Source organism: Orcinus orca, chromosome X (assembly GCF_937001465.1).
Source record: "Orcinus orca chromosome X, mOrcOrc1.1, whole genome shotgun sequence".
Lineage (NCBI taxonomy): Eukaryota > Metazoa > Chordata > Mammalia > Artiodactyla > Delphinidae > Orcinus > Orcinus orca.
The window spans coordinates 63,693,829-63,713,638 of NC_064580.1; the positions used below are offsets into that span (position 1 = coordinate 63,693,829).

At 41.8% G+C, this 19,810-nt stretch overlaps 1 protein-coding gene across 1 annotated transcript; it reads left to right on the forward strand.

Annotated features, from left to right (window-relative positions):
• Positions 1 to 293: 293 nt before the first annotated feature.
• On the forward strand, positions 294 to 4,281 carry LOC101281888 (doublesex- and mab-3-related transcription factor C2-like). Its single transcript, XM_033418040.2, has 5 exons — positions 294 to 508; positions 590 to 747; positions 1,410 to 1,546; positions 2,629 to 2,776; positions 3,756 to 4,281. The coding sequence occupies exons 1-4, from the start codon at positions 294 to 296 to the stop codon at positions 2,764 to 2,766; spliced, it is 648 nt and encodes a 215-aa protein (XP_033273931.1). The 3' UTR covers positions 2,767 to 2,776; positions 3,756 to 4,281.
• The last annotated feature ends 15,529 nt before the right edge of the window (positions 4,282 to 19,810 follow it).

Sequence of the window (19,810 nt, forward strand, 5' to 3'; positions counted from 1 at the left end):
CATGCCTGTGAAGGGTGTCTATGTGGAGTGAAGGTAGGCAGAGAGACTAGTAATTGGATTGAAAATATACAGGACCCATGCCCAGAGTTTCTTGCAACCTGCCTATGCGTGAGTGGAGCGCCCTGGGAAGGAGGCTACACGAAGTAAGAAGGGAGGGTACAATCTCATTTCAACGGTGAGCTGGGTGGAGAAGAATCCAGCCGCCTCAGATGGGGCTTTCCAAGGGCAGAGGAAGTACGTTGTGGGTAGGGGATCATGTGGCCACCCTGACCTCCACTCCTTGCTCTAGAACCATGGATCCCAATGAAATGCCTGCTGTGCCCTGCGGCCCCCCTGACTCCACCACTGGACTTGAGACCGGAGCCCCATGGGGGATTGAACCTGGCCCCAGAAGAGCTAAACGTCGCAGAGCCCGCTGCCACAAACACGGCATCACTGCCCAAGTCAAGGACCAGGAGCACTACTGCCTCTTCGAGGGTGGCGAGTGTCACAAGTGTGCCCTCTTCTCGTGAGTATGGTGTCTGACAAGGGGAGGGGAGTGGGCTCCTCTAAAGGTGACTGACTTTAGACCTGCAATCCCCCACCTTAGGGAACACTGCAGCATCTTGCCTGCTGAGAGTACCTTGAAGTCGGAGCAGGGGCCACTCCGAAAGAGGCACCTGACTGAAGGACTGATAAGGAGTGGGACCACCTCTCCCAAAGCTCACAGTCATGTCAACAAGTTGGCCATTCAAGCAGGAGTCCCCAGTGAGTATCTCTGGCCAGGGAGGGTGTCTGAGTTTTGGGTGTAGGGAGCATGAGTAGTTCTGTCACCAGTCCTACCACCCAATTTCGATGTGGCTTTGGGCAAGTTACTCCTTGGGCCTTAGCTTCCCCAACTATAAAACCTCATCAGTATCATCTACCAAGTGTTGGTGGGCTGGAGACATCTGAGGGGGGGGGTGCGGTCAAAAAGGTCCACAGTGGGATGAGGCCTCAGATTGGGTGGGAGGTAGAGTCGGGGGGAGACGGTCAGGGAGAAAGGCTCACCTAAGCTGTCCCCAGTCTCTCACAGTTGGGAAGGAGAACATCAGCTTGAGGCCCACCCCTGTGCAACCCCTGGGGAGGAGTCTGGGGCCAGTGTGGGAAGCTTCCACCTCAGCCACTGCCCAGACCCCTTCCTGTGTCCTGAAGACCTGGGTACCATCTCTAACCCTACTGCAACTTGCCATATGACCCTGGGGGAAAAAAATACTTCTCTCTGGGTCTCATAGTCCCCAGTCCCAAAATGAAGAGTAGGACTAGCTGGTCTTCAAGGTCTTCCCAACTCTGACATCCTGGGCTCCTATCGTTGTCCTAAAACATGCCCACATCTCCTTTCCATGGCCGGCTTGGTCCCTGACTCCAACCTGTGCTCTCTGCTCCTGCAGACAAGCTCCCAAGGAGCTCTGCTGATCGGTCTGGCCTCGGAATCTTTGTCTCTGTCCTGGACTCCAGCACCCTTGAAGAAGCAACTAACAATTTCTCTTTCCAGGAAGACACACAGACCCCCTGCCCTGCCCAGCAGGTGAGTAGAGTGAGAAGGACCATGGAGCTAGTTGTATATTTTGTTATTGAGTGCCCAACCTTCTGGTTAAGGCCATGGCAGCAAGAAAGAGGAAGTGAAGGCAGTGCGGTGCAAGTGGAGGAGGAGGAGGAGGAGGAGAAGGTGGCATCTCAGACTATGGGGCAACGACAGAGCTCTCCCAGATTTGCCATTTCCAATTTGTGAGACTTTGGAAAAGTAACTTTACATCTCTGAGCCTCTATTTTCCTATCAGTGTACTGAGAGGGGACAATATTCTACACCTATAACATTGACAAGCGGACTAGCACAAGGCCTGCCACATAGCAGGCCTTTGACAACTGGAGGCTGTTATTCCACATGAAACAAATCGATGGGATAGAAGCTCCTGCTGAGAAGGGGGGCCATGATGGTGAGGCCCACCATCTCACCCAGGCGAGAGTCTAATAACCGTCAGAGAAAAGTTCCTGGAGATGAGCCAAGCTGGCCCTTCAAGTGCCTTGGGAAACTTGATTGGGGAATATGGAGGCAAGAACCAGTCCTTGGACAGGGACAGTAATCACGTCACTCCAGGTGCCTTGAAGATTAAAACACAGACACCTCTGACTTCCCATAATCTTTACTGTTGCCTTGGGAGTTTTGAAAAAGCTGGGAGGAATTAGTGTCTCAGGAAAGATATAGAAAAAGAAAGGTACAGAAAAGAAGACAGTCCAAGCAGGGGAACGGACTTGTCCAAGCCACAACGACTAATGGCCAGCTGGCATTCAGACTCCCACATGCAGATATTGCAAAATCCTTGCTCCTCTCTCTCTACTGGTAGTATGTGCCTGCCAGAGGGGTAAATCCCCTGGCTTCTCCTTTCCTTGTTCCTAGATGCTCAACTCTGATCCTCCAGCCCTGTGCCACCCTTAACCCCCTTCTACTGCAGCCACGGATTCTGGGGAAATTGTGGGGTCCAGAACCCTGGCAGGGGCCAAGCTTAGTGAAGGAGAAGAGCAGAAGGCCTCAGGGTAGCTGGGGACTGAAGGGGCACGGGGGAGGTGTGGGTTCCCAGCTCCCATTCTCTCACATCCTTTGCTTCGCAGGCTCCCAAAGCTTCCGACCAGGCCTCGGTTTCTGCCTCCTCAGAGTGGCGGCGAAAACTGGAAGCGGCCGAGGCTCTGCTGGCTCTGAGAGAATCTTCCCAGGCCCCTTCTGGCTCCATCTCTGTGCTCCAGCCCTGAGTTGCACCAGGTAGCCTGGTCTTTGAAAGGAGAACATGGGGTTGGGGATAGTTGGGAAATGGGAGGCGGTTGTGTTAAGCAGGGCCTGACTGGGAAGTCAGAGTAGGAGGGGGGTTGGGGGTTGAACCTCTTTGGGCCCAGGCAGCCAAGCTCCTCAGTCTGACTCTTGAAGTGGCAGTACATGGTTGTTCAGTGAATCATCGGTTTATCGAGCATTGTGCTCAACACCAAATGTCCAGTGCCCTGATGTCAAGAAATAAGGAAACCAAGTCCCTAAGAGTAGCAGGGACCTACCCTAGGGCATGCAGCATATCAAGTGGAAGAACCAGGTCTCCTGATTCCCGGCCCAGGACTTTGTATCCAGACCCCTGAAGTCTGCTGTGACCTGGGAAGGACATACATAGGTGGCAAGAGCCTAGTGCAGAAGGAGATCTGGTTCCTGCCTTCAGGGAGCTTCCAGTCTCAAGGTGGAGCATGGATGCCTTCACAAGTCGTGTTTTGCGGCTGTATCTCACTGATGAGCCTGGGGAGGAAGGACTGGAGGCGAGATAGACACCTAGGGAGGCTGAGAGGGAAGGCTGGGCACGACCAGACCAAAATGGTGCATTCGGTATGGAGTGTGAGTGAAGCAGCCACCCTGAAGGAACTGCTGGAACAGAGGGGATGAGGGTGGAGAGGCTACCAGTCACGGAGGTCTGGCATGCCAGGCTTAGGAGGTTAGATCAGCCACTGTGGGTGATGAGGAGCCAGGGAATGTCTGAACTAGGGAGGAGCATATTCAGAGACACTGGGCTTGACAAAAAGAAATGTGGTGGCTGTGATGGAGGGTTTGGAGGAGGCAGGACTTGAGGTGGGCAAACCAGCAAGGAAGAGTTCTGTGCAATACAGTCCAGGTGACAAAGCCTTGATTGGGTGGAACAAAAAAGAGGGGAGAGCCAGGAGGGAAAATGGGTGTGACCTGACCCTGACCCCTTTCTTTGTGTCTACAGCTCCTGCTGGAGATAGAGGACTTCAGCCTCCTAACCCCTCTCTTGGACCTGCGCCAGCCAGCTCTGTTTCTCTGCCTAATGGACACCTGGGGTGCATCTCCCCCTTGAGCTAGAAGCCCAGAGGGGGAGAACTCACTAAAATACTGCCTATGTATGCATTTGCAAAATGCTTAATGTCCAAAATTCTTAACGTCCTTTTCTAAGCCCTTAGGCGCTTATATAAGCTTTCAGACCCGTTTTTTTATACGGGGCAATTCCTTGACTGAGGATGGATATTCTTGTACCTCCATCCTTTACTTTCTTGGATCCCAGGGCCTTTTAATGTCTCTTATGAAAACAGGGTTGTACAATCTAAGCTGATCAGTCTCTAAATAGGGTTCTGTGTGAGTCCATATGTTCATCTGCCAGAGGTTTTATTGGATTCGTGATTGTGAACATACTGACACGCTCATATACTTATCCATGCATGTGAAAATCTGAGGATGTTTTCATTTTGTGTCTAGGTTTGTGTGTGTGAGCAAATAATAAACCCTTGTTGTAAGGCACTGAGATATAGGAGTTGTTTGTTACCACAGTATAACTTAGACTCTCCTGACTCTAACAGACTTGTTCAATTCACTTTTCAAAGGGAGAAGCTCTTTACTCAATAACTGGGATTTCTTAACATGGCTAGATAAGAAAATGGTAGAGGAAAAAAAAAAAGGGTAGGAGATTTATTCATTCAGCAAGTAAGTGCCTACGCCTTTCCTGGCATAGACTGCTTCCAGTTGTCCAGAGGGCCACAAATTGAGATGTCTGCAGAATCAAGCAGATTATATAAATGAGTAGAGCAGGCCAGATGGGGTCTGGCCAATTGACAGTGCATGCTCTACCTAAGGGGGCAGCTGTCACTTGGCTCTAGCCAATTGTTGCCATGCAGGAATGTGGGCTCATTGTTGCCCCATCTCCTGATTTTTCAAGAGAAGATGAAATTCTAGATTTCTATGTAAAATATCTCAATTTTCAAATGTTGGCTCTGGTTTCCTCTTTAAGCCCTTTACATGGGCCAAACAACACATCCCAGCAGGCCAACTTTGGCCAATGGAATGCCAGTTTGATTCTAGTCCAATATGTATTTTACAGTGGGGGGAAACTGAAGCCAATCAGGACAAGAAGAATCAAAGAGGGGAGATGAATTAGACCTGGGGACTACTTTTGAAGGACCCAGGAAATACAAGGAAGCATCATTATCATTTCGTTATTCTGTGTTCACCGTATGCTAAGCACATATAACCTCACAACAGCTCTGTAAGCTAAGCATTATTATCACCCTTTTACATATGAGGAAATGCGCTCAAAGAGTTGCACAAGTGTTTGAAGGGAAATGTTTAGCCAAAGATGGGTGGAGACTCCCTTCTCTTTGCCTTGCCCTAAATTAGCTAATAAATTTACTTTTTTACAAAGTGTCGAGTGAGAAGTTCAAAGCTTCAAGCCACAGACGCCCAGTCAGAAGGGTCTTTCAAGAATCATCCCTTTATTTCATACTCAAAGTAACAATCTATAGGAATTGATCAGATCTACCTGCACTTGTTTCTCAGTCCTCTGCTGATGTTCATGATCCTGCCCACCCACCCCCACCACACCCCGACACGTGTTGAGCTATACCTCTTTTAAAAGTCTCTTAATGGCATAGTATGGGCGTCTTAGGACATTGTTATAAATGGTAGACGTTAAACATCTTTCGTGAACCATCCTTTGGTCGCAGGTTTAAAATATCACTTTACATAACAGTTGTGAGTTAGCCCTTGACTCTGGTATGGTATATAACAACACTGGTTGGATCTGAGGATATCCACCACACCAGGGTATCTGCAGAGTGGATCAATCTCAACCAGTGCCATGCAGGTAAATGTTTAACAACAGGCTCTGTGGGGGAGGACGAGGGTTGGAAGAATCGCACTGTGTTGTAGCATTTGCCGATTTCAAGCTACCAACTTGATGGCCTTTGATGCAGAGTTGGGAAGAGATGCATTTCCATCATTCAGTTACAATAAATAAGCACAATCTCAAGAGCATAGCTAATAGAAAAATGTAGGAAAATATTAGGAGTCGATGACTTTTGATCATGTATTATGTTCGTTTTCAATATAATGTATGTAATGTAATTGTTACTGTATACGATTTAGTTTTAATGACAGCTGTGTTTAAAAGTTGGCTCACAAAATTCCCGACAATGTGATAGTCGCCTCTTATGTTCCAGTAAGAGTACCCTCCAGCACTCCACTGCTTTCGGCTCTTGCCCAGAGAGGCACCTCTTCCAAAATAGGTCACACTAACACTGCAGGGCTTGATAGGGCTGCTACCACTGCTTTCTGACCAAGAACAGACTAAAGTGAGGGGAGAGTATTCGTTATTGATTTTTAAAAAATCTTTAATGGAGCATAATTGCTTTACAACGGTGTGTTAGTTCCTGCTTTATAACAAACTGAATCAGTTATACATAAACATATGTTCCCATATTTCTTCCCTCTTGCGTCTCCCTCCCTCCCACCCTCCCTATCCCACCCCTGCAGGTGGTCACAAAGCACCGAGCTGATCTATGCGGCCGCTTCCGACTAGATACCTATTTTATGTTTGGTAGTGTATATATGTCCATGCCACTCTCTCACTTTGTCACAGCTTACCCTTCCCCCTACCCATATCCCCAAGTCCATTCTCTAGTAGGTCTGTATCTTTATTCCCATCTTACCCCTAGGTTCTTCATGACAATTTTTTCCCCTTAGATTCCATATATATGTGTTAGCATACGGTATTTGTCTTTCTCTTCAGACTTACTTCACTCTGTATGACAGACTCTAGGTCTATCCACCTCACTACAAATAACCCAATTTCGTTTCTTTCTATAGCTGAGTAATATTCCATTTCATTCATGTGCCACATCTTCTTTATCCATTCTTCCAATGATGGACACTTAGGTTGCTTCCATCTCCTGGCTATTGTACATAGAACTGCAATAAACATTTTGGTACATGACTCTTTTTGAATTATGGTTTTCTCAGGGTATATGTCCAGTAGTGGGATGGCTGGGTCATATGGTTGTTCTATTTGTAGTATTTTAAGGAACCTCCATACTGTTCTCCATAGTGGCTGTACCAATTCACAGTCCCACCAGCAGTGCAAGAGTGTTCCCTTTTCTCCACACCCTCTCCAGCATTTATTCTTTCTAGATTTTTGATGATGTCCACTCCGACTGGTGTGAGATGATACCTCATGGTAGTTTTGATTTGCAGTTTTCTAATGATTAATGCTGTTGAGCATTCTTTCATGTGTTTGTTGGCAATCTGTATATCTTCTTTGGAGAAATGCCTATTTAGGTCTTCTGCCCATTTTTGGATTGGGTTGTTTGTTTTTTGTTATTGAGCTGCATGAGCTGCTTGTAAATTTTGGAGATTAATCCTTTGTCAGTTACTTCATTTGAAAATATTTTCTCCCATTCTGAGGGCTGTCTTTTGGTCTGGTTTGTGGTTTCCTTTGCTGTGCAAAAGCTTTGCAGTTTCATTGGTTCCCATTTGTTTATTTTTGTTTTTATTTCCATTTCTCTAGTAGGTGGGTCAATAAGGATCTTGATGTGATTTATATCTTGATGTGTCTTATAATTTTCTTCATACAGGTCTTTTGTCTCCTTAGGTAGGTTTACTCCTAGATATTGTATTCTTTTTGATGCAGTTGTGAATAGGAGTGTTTTCTTGATTTCACTTTCAGATTTTTCATCATTAGCGTATAGGAATGAAAGAGATTTCTATACATTAATTTTGTATCCTGCAACTTTACCAAATTCATTGATTAGTACATGGCATTGTATCACAAAAGGGAGTTGAGTTGTCTGGAGGAGAGCAAGTAAATGAAGTATGCTTGCAAAGTACCTTATAAAATGATTTTTATGTTATATACGCATTGAGATCTCAATGTATAAAATCTTACTATACATTGAATTGGGCAATTGGGATTGACATGTATACACTGATGTGTATATAGTTGATGACTAATAAGGACCTGCTGTATAAAAACAATAAATAAAATAAAATTCAAAAAAAAAGAATGCATGAAACAAAAACGAATCAACTACTAGGACACAAAACCTCAACTAAGCCTGGGTGGAAATGGTAAAAGTCATATTCTCTGACTACAATGTATCAATAAAAAAGCTGTAATTTAATGACAACAGTTTAAAGAAAAAGGCTCACCATTGTGTAAAATGGGAAAGAAACATGTCCTAAATAATTGTTTGGTTAAAAGAAATCCAAAGCTACCGGTAAAGAATATTGAGAACATTAAAAAAATAAGAACTCGTTCCATTAAAATGTAGAAGACATGGCAAAGTTATATGGAGGCAAACGCATAACCTCTTATACTTTATTATTTAATGGGGAATAACAATTTAAAAGAACAAGCACTTTAACAAAAATAAAATGGAAGATGTTAGAGCAATGAAAATAATAAACTAGAAACTGAAAAAAAATAAATCTTACTATACATACCCCCCGACCCCCCACACACACAATGCAGAGATGCAATGAGGCAATAGAGAATGTTAGTAGTGATACTATTGAACAGTGGAATTCAAGTGATTTTTATTTAATTACCTATATTTTTTTCTCTAATGTCCAGGGTTTAGCAAAAATTCTCCTTGTCTGTCAAGAAGGCAAGAAATGGTAATTCTTTACAAAACTGGAAAATATGCTTAAAATTTTTTAATTACCTTTATTTCACCTATCAAAGATGTTAAAATTCCATTTTTCCTTTTATTTAAAAACACAGGAAAGTTTAAATAGGAAGACACAAATGATCTGTTCTTCACCAACGCACACCAAAAATAAATCATTGCCAAGATACTGATAGTTTCTTCTCTTCTTTCTGCTGTGTATCCATGAAAACTGAGATTTTAATTATTAAACGATATTTGGATTCAGGTTTGTCTCATCGCTTTGGGAGTCACCTTGATTTTTCCCATATAGTTAAACAGTGGTTACAAAACTATTTACTGAAATAATGCTTATTCTCCCCAGTGATTGAAAATGTCTTATTTATCATTTTGCTAATACTTGTGTGACGTTGCTACTGTTTCTTGTATTTAGCTTCTACTCACAGGCCTTGTGTCAAGATGAATGCATGTTTACATATGGCAGTGTGAGTATGGCAACCCAGTTTTTCTCGGGTTGCAAGGGCCAGATGATGTGATACTGATTTATTCAAGGTGCTGTTCATGATTGGCAACACCCTGGGAACTCAGATCTCTTGACTTTGGCACCAATGTTCTGTCTAGTAGACTCATCATTATACTTTGTGCCTCTTCATTTTCTTGATTTCCAAGGGTTCAACTACAACATAGGACATAAAACTGAGCAAAAATCAAAGTACAGGGATTAAAGGAAAAGGCTTTCTTAATCAGTGTCTTGTGTTTCAGGAGCTGGAGGTGGAAGACATCCACGCAATTCATGGGCCTCCAAGGTATACAACTACAGGTTAAAATAAGGGGACCGAAGAGCACAATGAACTGAGCCCTTTGTCTTTAAACTTAGGATAAGATGTTTTAGTATTTTTATTCATGGTATTTTTTCATTTCATGTTGTGTAACCTGAGTTTTGTACTTATACTAACAGTGGATAAAAGAAAGAACTGAATTGATTGGTTTTCCATCTTTCCCCTTTAATTTTTCTTGTTGAAGAAATGTGGCATGTCATTGTTTAAGTACAAGATGAACCTTGGGATCTGGCTAAATATGTTTCTAAAATTGTGGCGAGTCACTGTGTGAACAGAAAGGAATGGAACAGAGAGAAAGGACAGCCTGATAGGGCAAGATCAACAGTGCCAGTGCAGTCACTGTCCAAAAGACACCTTAAGTGAATCAGAGAATAGCAGCCGAACCAGACAAGACTGAATGGTAAATAAGCATTTAGACAGATGTGGTCTGGTGTATGCAACATTATAAATGAAGTGAAAAAAAAAGATATTTACTACTGCCCAGGAAGGGAAAATGGAAAGAATAGACAATTGATAAAAGAAGAAATTCAGTAAACAGAGGAAAAATGTTCAATCCTCCCAATTATCTAAGACATTTTAATGTATACAATAGGAGCAGCCTTTTGACTTTCACAATGACAGACTGCCACATGGTAAGCACTCAATAAACATTTGTTGGCAAATGAAGGAGCACGTATAAGAAGGGTTGTCTACATCTGGCAGTGACATCTTGGATCATTCAAAGAGCTCTGAATTGCCTAGCTGAACACTCTCTAACAAAGGTTTATTTTATCACAGCATTATTCAATTTGTTGGGGCAGATCCTACAATTGTCACAAAACTTTTTTCTATTTTAATAAAGACAAATACAGAAATTAATGTTTCTCCTTATTTGTTTCTGAGCTAATGGAAATGGCATGAGGACTTTTCCTGTTCACTTAGGAGTGTAGAAGTAGGATGAAGCTATTAAATGCAGCAATTATATCATTTAGGAGATTTAGACTTAATGGGTTCACCTACTTGTCAGACTGTGTTTCTGAAGATAATTTCCAAATAAAAGCAACCCAAGCTCAAACAGAGTGGGGTGAAAAGGGTCTCCTAGCTCGAGGATCTAATGGGGGGGTTAAGGAGGGGACAGATGTTCATATCTTAATGCCCACCACAGACTTCAACCCTAAACCATGCCCTGTATATGCATTGGGACATCACTTAAGGAAGAACCCTGGGAGTCTTCCCCAGGGCTGTGTGAAGAGACAAATGATAGGGCTTATAGGGACTACTAGAGTGATGATATTTCCTTTCTTTCTGCAGGCTGTCAATGACCCAGATGAGGAACCCGTGGCCTTTGTTGTTTTGATTGATATTATTGAGAACAAATCTCAAGTCAGTGGCTTGTCAAGCCAACCTGCTGCTCCCCATGAGTCTTGGAAGACCCCATTCAGGAGAGCCCTGGATTGCTTCACAAGATGCTTTGGGTGAGAACTATGCCCCACCCTCTAACTCTCTGATTTCTCCCTTCCAAAATGTCTCCCCTTTCTGATAAAACAGGAGAATCCCCAGGTCTCCTGACTTCAAGGTTCTCCCAGATCAGCTGACCTTCCATTTTCCTTTGTAGGATATAATACACATAAAAATTCCATGGCCTGGAACCATGCATGCTGCAAACATAGACCCATGAATGGATATAAATACACCTCTACTGCCACATTCCCCTCTTCTGTTCCATTGGTTGTTTTGTAATAAATGCTGGCATGCTTGGTTATTTTTGCTTCATCATATTTGTAGTGTCTATCAATACAGGCAGCAACCTCAGGTGGGATGGGGTTGTCAGGATTGGTGAGGGTGGGGAGTTAACCATGAGGAGCTACCACTTTACTTAGCCCTATGAAGCTATACTTCCACCATCTAGGGGCAGTACTGCCTGTTCCTGAGTCACTGATGGAATAGGACTGTGACCAGTGGACAGTGTTTATTTTTCCCACAGATGTCAGTTCTCACCTTGAGTATGACCATTCCATGTAGAAGTTAGGAAGAAATAATCTCTCCCCAACCCTTATCTCTCTAGATATACCAGCACATCATATAGTAGGCAGATGAGCTGTGATTTGAGGGGACCATTAGGCGACAAGTTGTCTCAGGATTCTAGAGAAAGGCCTTAAACTTTTTATTGTAATCAGTTTACAATCATCTCCAATATATCCTTAAACTGAACCCCACCAACATAGCACACCACCCCCAACATCAGGTTGTTCTTTCTCATATTAGGATGATTTTCCCCTTCCTCAGCTGCCCTTGGTAGGTATTGAAACATAATATTTTCCAAGAAAGAGGAAAGAATTTGGAGCATGAATGAACCTAACTCCCACAGACCTGGAGGAGACCTCCAGAGAATTTGTTTTAGGAATTTTCAAAATACATATTCCAGAGTAAACATGTATATTACTTACTAGATAGAATTAACAAGCCAAAAGCACATGCCACAATCAGCCACTTATACATATAAATCTGTAAATGAGTAGCAGTTATTTACAATTTGGAGAACACAGAAAAAACTCTTTCCAAAATCTGATGCAAACTATGAACTCTCTTCACAGAACAGTTCTTAGGCAGTCCACGATATTTTGCACAGAATTTCCCTGGAGAATTCAATCAATACATAGCAAAAATTAATACCAAACATACACAAAGTTTATAAGAAAATAAAGGAGGGAACACATCTTAACTCATTTTATGAGGCCAGCATTATCTTGATACTAAAATTCACAAAGATATTAAAAGAAAACTACAGGTCAATATTACTCATTAGCATAAATGCAAAAATCCTTAACAAAATACTATCAAATTGAATCTACTGTTACATAAAAGAGGATAATACATCATGAACAAGTGAAGGTTAACTCAGAATGCAAGACTGGTTCCACATTAAAAATCAAAATTGAAGGGCTTCCTTGATGGCGCAGTGGTTGAGAGTCTGCCTGCCAATGCAGGGGACGCGGGTTCGTGCCCCGGTCCGGGAAGATCCCACATGCTGCGGAGCGGCTGGGCCCGTGAGCCATGGCCGCTGAGCCTGCGCGTCCAGAGCCTGTGCTCCGCAACGGGAGAGGCCACAACAGTGAGAGGCCCGCGTACCGCAAAAATAAAAAATCAAAATAGAAAACTTCAGCTCCGTAAAGGACTCTGTGATGAGGATAAAAGAAAGCTACATGCTAGGAGAAAAGATTTGCAAAGCACATATCTGACAAAGGACTTGTATCTAGAATACATATTTTTTTAAACCTCAAAATTGACAGTAAAAAAATCCTCTAATTAGAAAATGGGCAAAGGACATGAACAGACATTTCACTGAAAAGGATATATAAATGGCAAGTAAACACACGACAAGATGTTCATTAGCCATTAGGGAAATGAAAATTAAAACCACAATAAGGTATCACTACACATCTTTCTGAATGGCTAAAATAAAAAATAGTGACAACAATAAATGCTGACAAGGAAGCAGAGAAGCTGAATTGCTCATACGTTGCTGGTAGGAATGTAAAATGAAACAGTTACTCTTGAAAACAGTTTGGCAGTTTCTAAAACAAAAAACAAAAACAACTGAACATGTAGCTACCATATGACCCAGCAAATGCACTCCTGGGCATTTATCCCAGATAAATGCAAGTTCATGTTCACACAAAAATCTGAGCACATTTATTTATAGTAACTTTATTTGTAATAGCCCAAAATTGGGAACAACCAAAATGTCCTAGGTAGCTAAATGACACAGTAAACAAAGTGTGGTATATCCATACTGTGGAATACTAGTCAACAATAAAAGAGAATGAACTGTTTATATACACAACAACTTGGATTTTTCTAAGGGCTTTATGCTCAAAGTAAAAGCTGGTCTGAAAAGATCATATACTGTATGAGTTCATTTATATAGTTTTCTTGAAGTTATGAAAGTCAAAATGACAAAGTTATAGAAATGAAGAACAAATTAGTGGTTGCCAGGGGTTATGGGTAGAGTGGCGGACAGGGAAGGGTGGCTATACAAGGGCAACTTGTGGTATCCTGGTGATAATAGAAATACCCTGTATCTTGACTGTGGTAGCGGACTCATGAACCTAAAAAATTGTAATCGAATGTGGCAAAATCTAAAAGAAACGACCGCACACGCACACACACACATACACGAGTAGATGTAAAACTAGGAAAATGTGTTTAAGATCAGTGGATTGCATCAATGCCAATATCCTGCTTGTGATAGGGTACTATAGTTTGTCAAGATGTTATTATTGAGGTAAATTGGACAAAATGCATACAGGACCATTCTGTATTATTTCTTAAAAATGCATCTAAAGAGGGAGGAGGTATGGAGATATATGTATACATAAAACTGATTCAGTTTGTTATACAGCAGAAACTAACACAACTTTGTAAAGCAATTATACTCCAATAAAGATGTTAAAAAAAGCATCTACATTTATCTAAAAATAAAAGTTTAATTAAAAAAAAGATGACATTGAAAGCTGGCCTTCATCCCTTGCTGGACGTTATACTCCTCTTAATACTACTATCAGTCACTTTGCAACCCAGGTAGATATGGTGGAGAGCAAAGGAGAAGGATTTCAAGAACCTGGTCCTCCAAGATTTCATCAAGCCACTGGAGCAACAAAATCTAAATCCTTCCTAAACTCTGGACTTCCTATTATTCAAGATAATACTCTCCTCATGGTTTAAGCCAATTTGAGTGATTTTTTGTTATTTGCTGCCTAAAATATCCTTAATGATATTCAGATAATCTGTGGGTGCTGTTTTCATTTGATTTGCTATAGGGTTACACATGGAGATTTTTAAAAGTGTGTCTAATATGTCCAAGAATGTCTCTTTCATTGATTTTTCCCCCCTAGAATGTGTTTAGTTCTCTTGATCTGCATGCTCACAACTTTTTCTGACTTGGCCAGATGTTCCTCACTTACACTTTTGAGTATTGCTCCAGTTGCAGCAAGTGTGAATCCTCCTCAGGACACCCCTAATCTAGGGCCCTTTCCCTGTTCTCCCTTGTGATCATTGTTCTTGTCATCCTTTTCACCTATCTACTTTTTGCAACCGATTGTTTAATTTCGTTGGCACCATTAATATATGCTTTTCCTTTTTATACATGATACATTGTTTTTTTCTGCTGCTTCAAATGTTGATTTTAAATCTGCTACTACATTTTATTTTACCTGTCACTTTACTGATAAAGAAACTCTGGTTGGAAGATTAAAGGAAATTGCACAAGGGTGCACTGCTGGAAGATAGCTGAAGTGGGATTCAAACTCAGATATGTCTAACTCTAAAGCTGATGCTTTGCACCACAGTGCTCTTCTGAGTTGCTGGTTGATAAACAGGGAGGTAAGTCAGTGCCTGTGTCGCTGCTTAAATTTATAATTAAAACCTTCAAGTAGAAATTAGAGGTGAGGTTATTTTAAAATCTGACAGGCTCATGACTGTGGCAAAGTGGACAGATAGCTTATGCAAGAAGATTCATACTGGCAGGTTAGGCACTTTTTCATTCTCTCCCTCTTAGAATGAAGGAGGAAGGAATCTTTTTACTGTCTATTGCTGTAGCAACGCACTGATCCCCATAAATAAGGGTCTCCCACAATGCTGGGGGTGAAGGGGATTCTAATATGTGAATCACAAGAGGATTGACCATATGGATAGAATCAGATAGCTCATCGGACAGCCCTACTTTCCTCCTCCCTGCGCCCATCACTGAAACTCACAAGCAAGCCTATTGCATCTCACCCTGTCCCTGGTTTCCCTTCTCCTGGTTCCGCCCTCTGTCTCATTCTAGGTTCCGAGGCACTGTTATGTACTGAATGTCTGTGTCCTCCCCAAATTCATGCATTAAAGCCATAATCTCTACTGTGATAGTATTTGGAGGTGGGACCTTTGGGAGATAATCAGGTTTATATGAGGTAATGAGGATGGAGCCCTCATGAATCTGATAGTGCCCTTATAAGAAAAAGAGAGAAAAGTTCTCTCTCTTTCTCTCTACAAACACGCAGTGAAGAATGTCCATGTGAACACACATCAAGAAGGTGGCTGTCCGAAACAGACTCACAGATATAGAAAACAAACTTATAGTTACCAAAGGGGAAGTGGGGGATAAACTGGGAGTATGGTATTGACAGATGCACACTACCATATACAAAATAGATAAGCAATCAAGATTTACTGTATAGCACAGGGAACTAGATTCAATATCTTGCAATAAACTGTGATGCAACAATAAGGGAAAAGAAGAATATATATATATATTCATATATATATATTCAGTTATATGTTTTGAATAATTGAATCACTTTGCTGTATACCTGAAACTAACACAATATTGTAAATCAACTATACTTCAATCAATCAAAAAAAAGGTTAGTAAGGAAGTAGGCCTTCACCAAGAACTGAAGAAAAAGGAAGAAGGATCCTAAAGGCAATTCAGATATCATCAGGGCTGCTACGCCCACCACAGGCCCAGAGTGCACAGGCCCAGAGTACACAGCTGTCTCCACCTTGGTTTCAAAGGGCAGGATCACTACGGAGAACTGCAGCATGGGCTGGGCCTTCATAGAGAGTCATGTGGGCTGTGTCCTGCCTAGCTGAAGGGAGGGTTCCCCAATGAGTCGTAGGTGTGATGCTGCCTCCCCATTGGGCCTGAAGGGTGGAGCCAAAGAGGATTATTCTCCTGCCTTAAGATCTAATCATATTTGCCTTGCTGGGTTTTGGACTTGCTTGGGACCTATCACCCCTTCCTTCTTTCCTGTTTCTCCCTTTTGGAGTGGAAATGTCTATCCTATGTTCATGACACCATTACATTTTGGAAGCATGTAATTTGTTTGGTTTCATATGTTCACAGCCGGCGAGGAATTTTCATCAATATGAATCATACCTTGAGTCTCATCTATATTTGATTTAAATAATATTTAGATGAGCCTTTGGACTTCAGACTTGAGACTTGATGCTGCAATGGGTTAGGACTTTGGGTCTATTGGGATGGAATGAAAGTATTTAATACGTGAGGACATGAATTTTGGGGAGCCAGGTATAAAATGTTATGAACTAAATGTATCCCCCCACCAAGCTCATGTCTTTCACAAATCCCCAATATGATGGTATTCGGAATGGAGCCTTTGGGAGGTAATTAGGCTTAGATGAGGTCATGAGGGTTGGGACCCTCATAATAATATTGGTGTCCTTGTAAGAAGAGGAAGAGAGAAGAGATCTCTCCATCTCTCTCCATATGCATGCACCAAGGAAACCATGTGAGCATATTTCAAGAAGGAAACTGTCTAGAAGCCAGGAAGTGGGGTATTACCCACTGAGTCTGCTAGCACCTTGAATTTGTACTTCCTGGTCTCCAGAACTGTGAGAAATAAATATCTGTTGTTTAAGCCACCTACTCTATGGTATTTTATTCTAACAGCCCAAACTAAGACAAGTGTATTTATACACTTACCTTTATGTGAGCCTTCTCTGTCATTCCTTTTTCACACATAGACCAAAAGAAGTCTCTTTGCTCAGATGTCTTTCTTATTCCCTTTTTTCTCAAGGTTGACTAACTGCCACTTTTCCAGGTTGGCACCTCTTTTCTATTTCCCTTGTTCAAACCCTGATGAAAGATTTGCACAAATACTACATACTTGTGTAATCCTGAGCACAGATGTGGGTAGTAGTCGAGTGGGTGGTGGTGATTCTATGAATCTCCTTTTTATTCCAAGTTTCTAGGGCCTCTCCAGAAGGCCAAAGGCTCTACAATATTGATTTGAATTAAATAATTTTACTCTTTTCAAATGACTTGTTTAGCTATAACCACTTGTTAATGTGTCAACTCAAGTACAGCAAGTTAGGGAGACCCATTATAAGCAAGGTGTGGAAGGAATGATTTACACTGTTTGTGCTAGAATGTCAAGCTTTACACACACATGCAGAAACACACACACATACTCAAACAAACACACATCTATATTCTTATAAATTTTAGATGAGTAGAATTAATTCCTTTGACTACTTACATTGGGAAGTATCATGTAGCCCAAGCAAACAACTACCAGCAGGTCATGTGCCTATACAATAAAGCTAATCTCAAATAAGTCAGACTTCCAAAAGTTAAGATGTAAATATAGTATGCTTACTGTAATAAAGAGTCTGATGTTTGACTGCTTACATCTTTCAAGCTCCACACTTACCTCCTCCTCTTCCTCATCTGGGCAAGGTGCTAAGAAAGCCTAGGAGCTCCCTCCTTTTGTGCTAGTGGGAAGTTTAAACCATGCAGGGGACCCTCACCCCAGTCTCACCTTTTTACCACAAAACCAGTCTCTTATATTTGCTCCATCAAGTCATTTCCAGACCTACATGGGAGCCTGCCCTGTTCTCCCATGAAAGTCCATTGTTTGAGTAAAAAAAGAAATCTCTTTATACCCTCTTAATGCATGTGTGGCATCATCAGTCTCACCATCTAAACCAGTCTTGGATGGAATGGGTTCACCCTGATTCTTCAGGATGACCACCACAGTTGACACCGTGAGAAGGGTATCTAGAAGATGACCATCACCACTAGGCCTTTCTTCTCTTACTTTGGCTTGCTAACTGGCTCTGCTATCTGCTGGTTAGCATGCTTTTTGAGTTATGCTGCTATCTGCTGGCAAGCTTATGCTTTTAGCTGTGCAGGGTCTTCAGGATTGAAATTCACTATACAACACCTATTTAGAGAAGGAGTCATTATCTCCACTGTTTCTCCATTTAACAGCCCAATTTAGCCTGTTCTTAAACCTGGAAAATACAAATGGTACACTTTGGTGAATTTCCACAACCCACCTAATAAGGTCCCAACACCCAATATTATTGAAACTACTGACTCCATCCAATCAAAAACTGGTAAATAATTTGCAGCTACAGATTTGGCTAATATATTCTGCTCAATGCCTATTTTAACAGCTTTTCAGTTGCAGTTTGCATTCACCTTCAAAGGGACACAGTACAAATTTACCTGGCTATCCATGGACGCCTCAACAGCTTTGCCATCATACACAATCTTTTCAGGTGTATAATTTCCCATTACTGCTATTATAAATTATTATAAACTTAGTGGTAAAGCAATACACACTTTATTACCTTACAGTTACAGTGGTCAGATTTCCAAAATGTATCTCACAGGGCTAAAATCAAGATGTCAGCAGGGCTGCATTCTTTCTAGGGGATAATCTGCGGGGGGGTTTTTTTGTTTGTTTTGGTTTGGTTTTTTGCCTTTTACAGTTTCTAGAGGCAGCCCACATTCCTTGGCTCATGGCCCCCTTCCATCTTAAAATCAGAAATAGCATCACTTCAAACACTGCTTCTATTATTACAACTTTTCTGACTCTGATTCTCCCACATGCCTCTTTTACTTATAAACACTTTGTGATTACACTGAGCCTACCTAAACAGATAAACCAGGATAACCTCCTTATCTCAATATCTGTAACTTGTATCACACCTGCAAATCCCCCCCTTTTTTTGAGATGTCTGGTGTTCCTTAATTAACAGTAATTTTTTTAACATTTTTATTGGAGTATAATTGTTTACAATGGTGTGTTAGTTTCTGCTTTATAACAAAGTGAATCAGCCATACATATACATATATCCCCATATCTGACCCTTTTGTCATGCAAGATAACATATTCACAGTTTCTAGGGATTAGGGCATGGTCATTTTGTGGGGGGAGCCATCGTTCTGCATACCAGAGTGCAAGATATTAACTACATCCAATTTTCTCCAAGAGCATAGGTGTGACATTACAATGATGTCATACTCCTCCAAGCATATCATTTGACTCATTCAGGACATAAAACATTGATAAAGGAGGACAAAAAAGGAGACGGGCCATTGTCACACACATAACAGTGTCTCACTACTTCAGTTAAATTCTTGAAAATTATCTGATAAGCTGAGGGCTGCTCTATCTCTGGTATTGTCAAAGAAACAGCTATTGGCATTCAGCACTCACAATGTTAAGACAAACACAACATCTTTTAGGTCCTTTTGGTTCTAGAAGCAACAGATTTTCTCATTTACAAATTTTGCTTAAGCTCATTTCTTCTCTTATTTGCAAATAAACTCACTACAAAGTGTAACCTCCTATAATAAAAAGCTCTAGACTCTATACAAATTGCAATACAACAGGTATTCCCATTAGTGACAGCAGAAACTCCTTCACTATAGAGGCTTGTGTACATTCCTTTCATGCCTTCTGGCGTCTCTGACAATGATGGTCATAAGTTGCCCACACATTTCTGGTGCAAAAATCTGCTCTTCTCCAACCCATGCTACACAGCCTTAAAGTGACTACTGCTGGCCAAATACTGAGCCCTTCTGGGAATGGAGGGTATCACAGGACTGCACTTATGACTTTCTACATCTAGTTACCCATTATGCCTCAATTCATGGATATAGGAACTCTACAGAACTTATATGGCCACAGAGGCCCTTTTATTGAAATAAAATGGTACTTACATGATAGATCCAAACCTGAGCCCTCTGGTGTATCACA

Excerpts from the sequence above, each read along its gene's own strand:
- LOC101281888 (XM_033418040.2), top strand. The coding sequence starts at position 294 with ATGGATCCCAATGAAATGCCTGCTGTGCCCTGCGGCCCCCCTGACTCC. Across the intron at positions 509-589 it reads CACAAGTGTGCCCTCTTCTC|GGAACACTGCAGCATCTTGC; the intron begins GTGAGTATGGTG and ends CCCCCACCTTAG. Across the intron at positions 1,547-2,628 it reads CCCCCTGCCCTGCCCAGCAG|GCTCCCAAAGCTTCCGACCA; the intron begins GTGAGTAGAGTG and ends TTTGCTTCGCAG.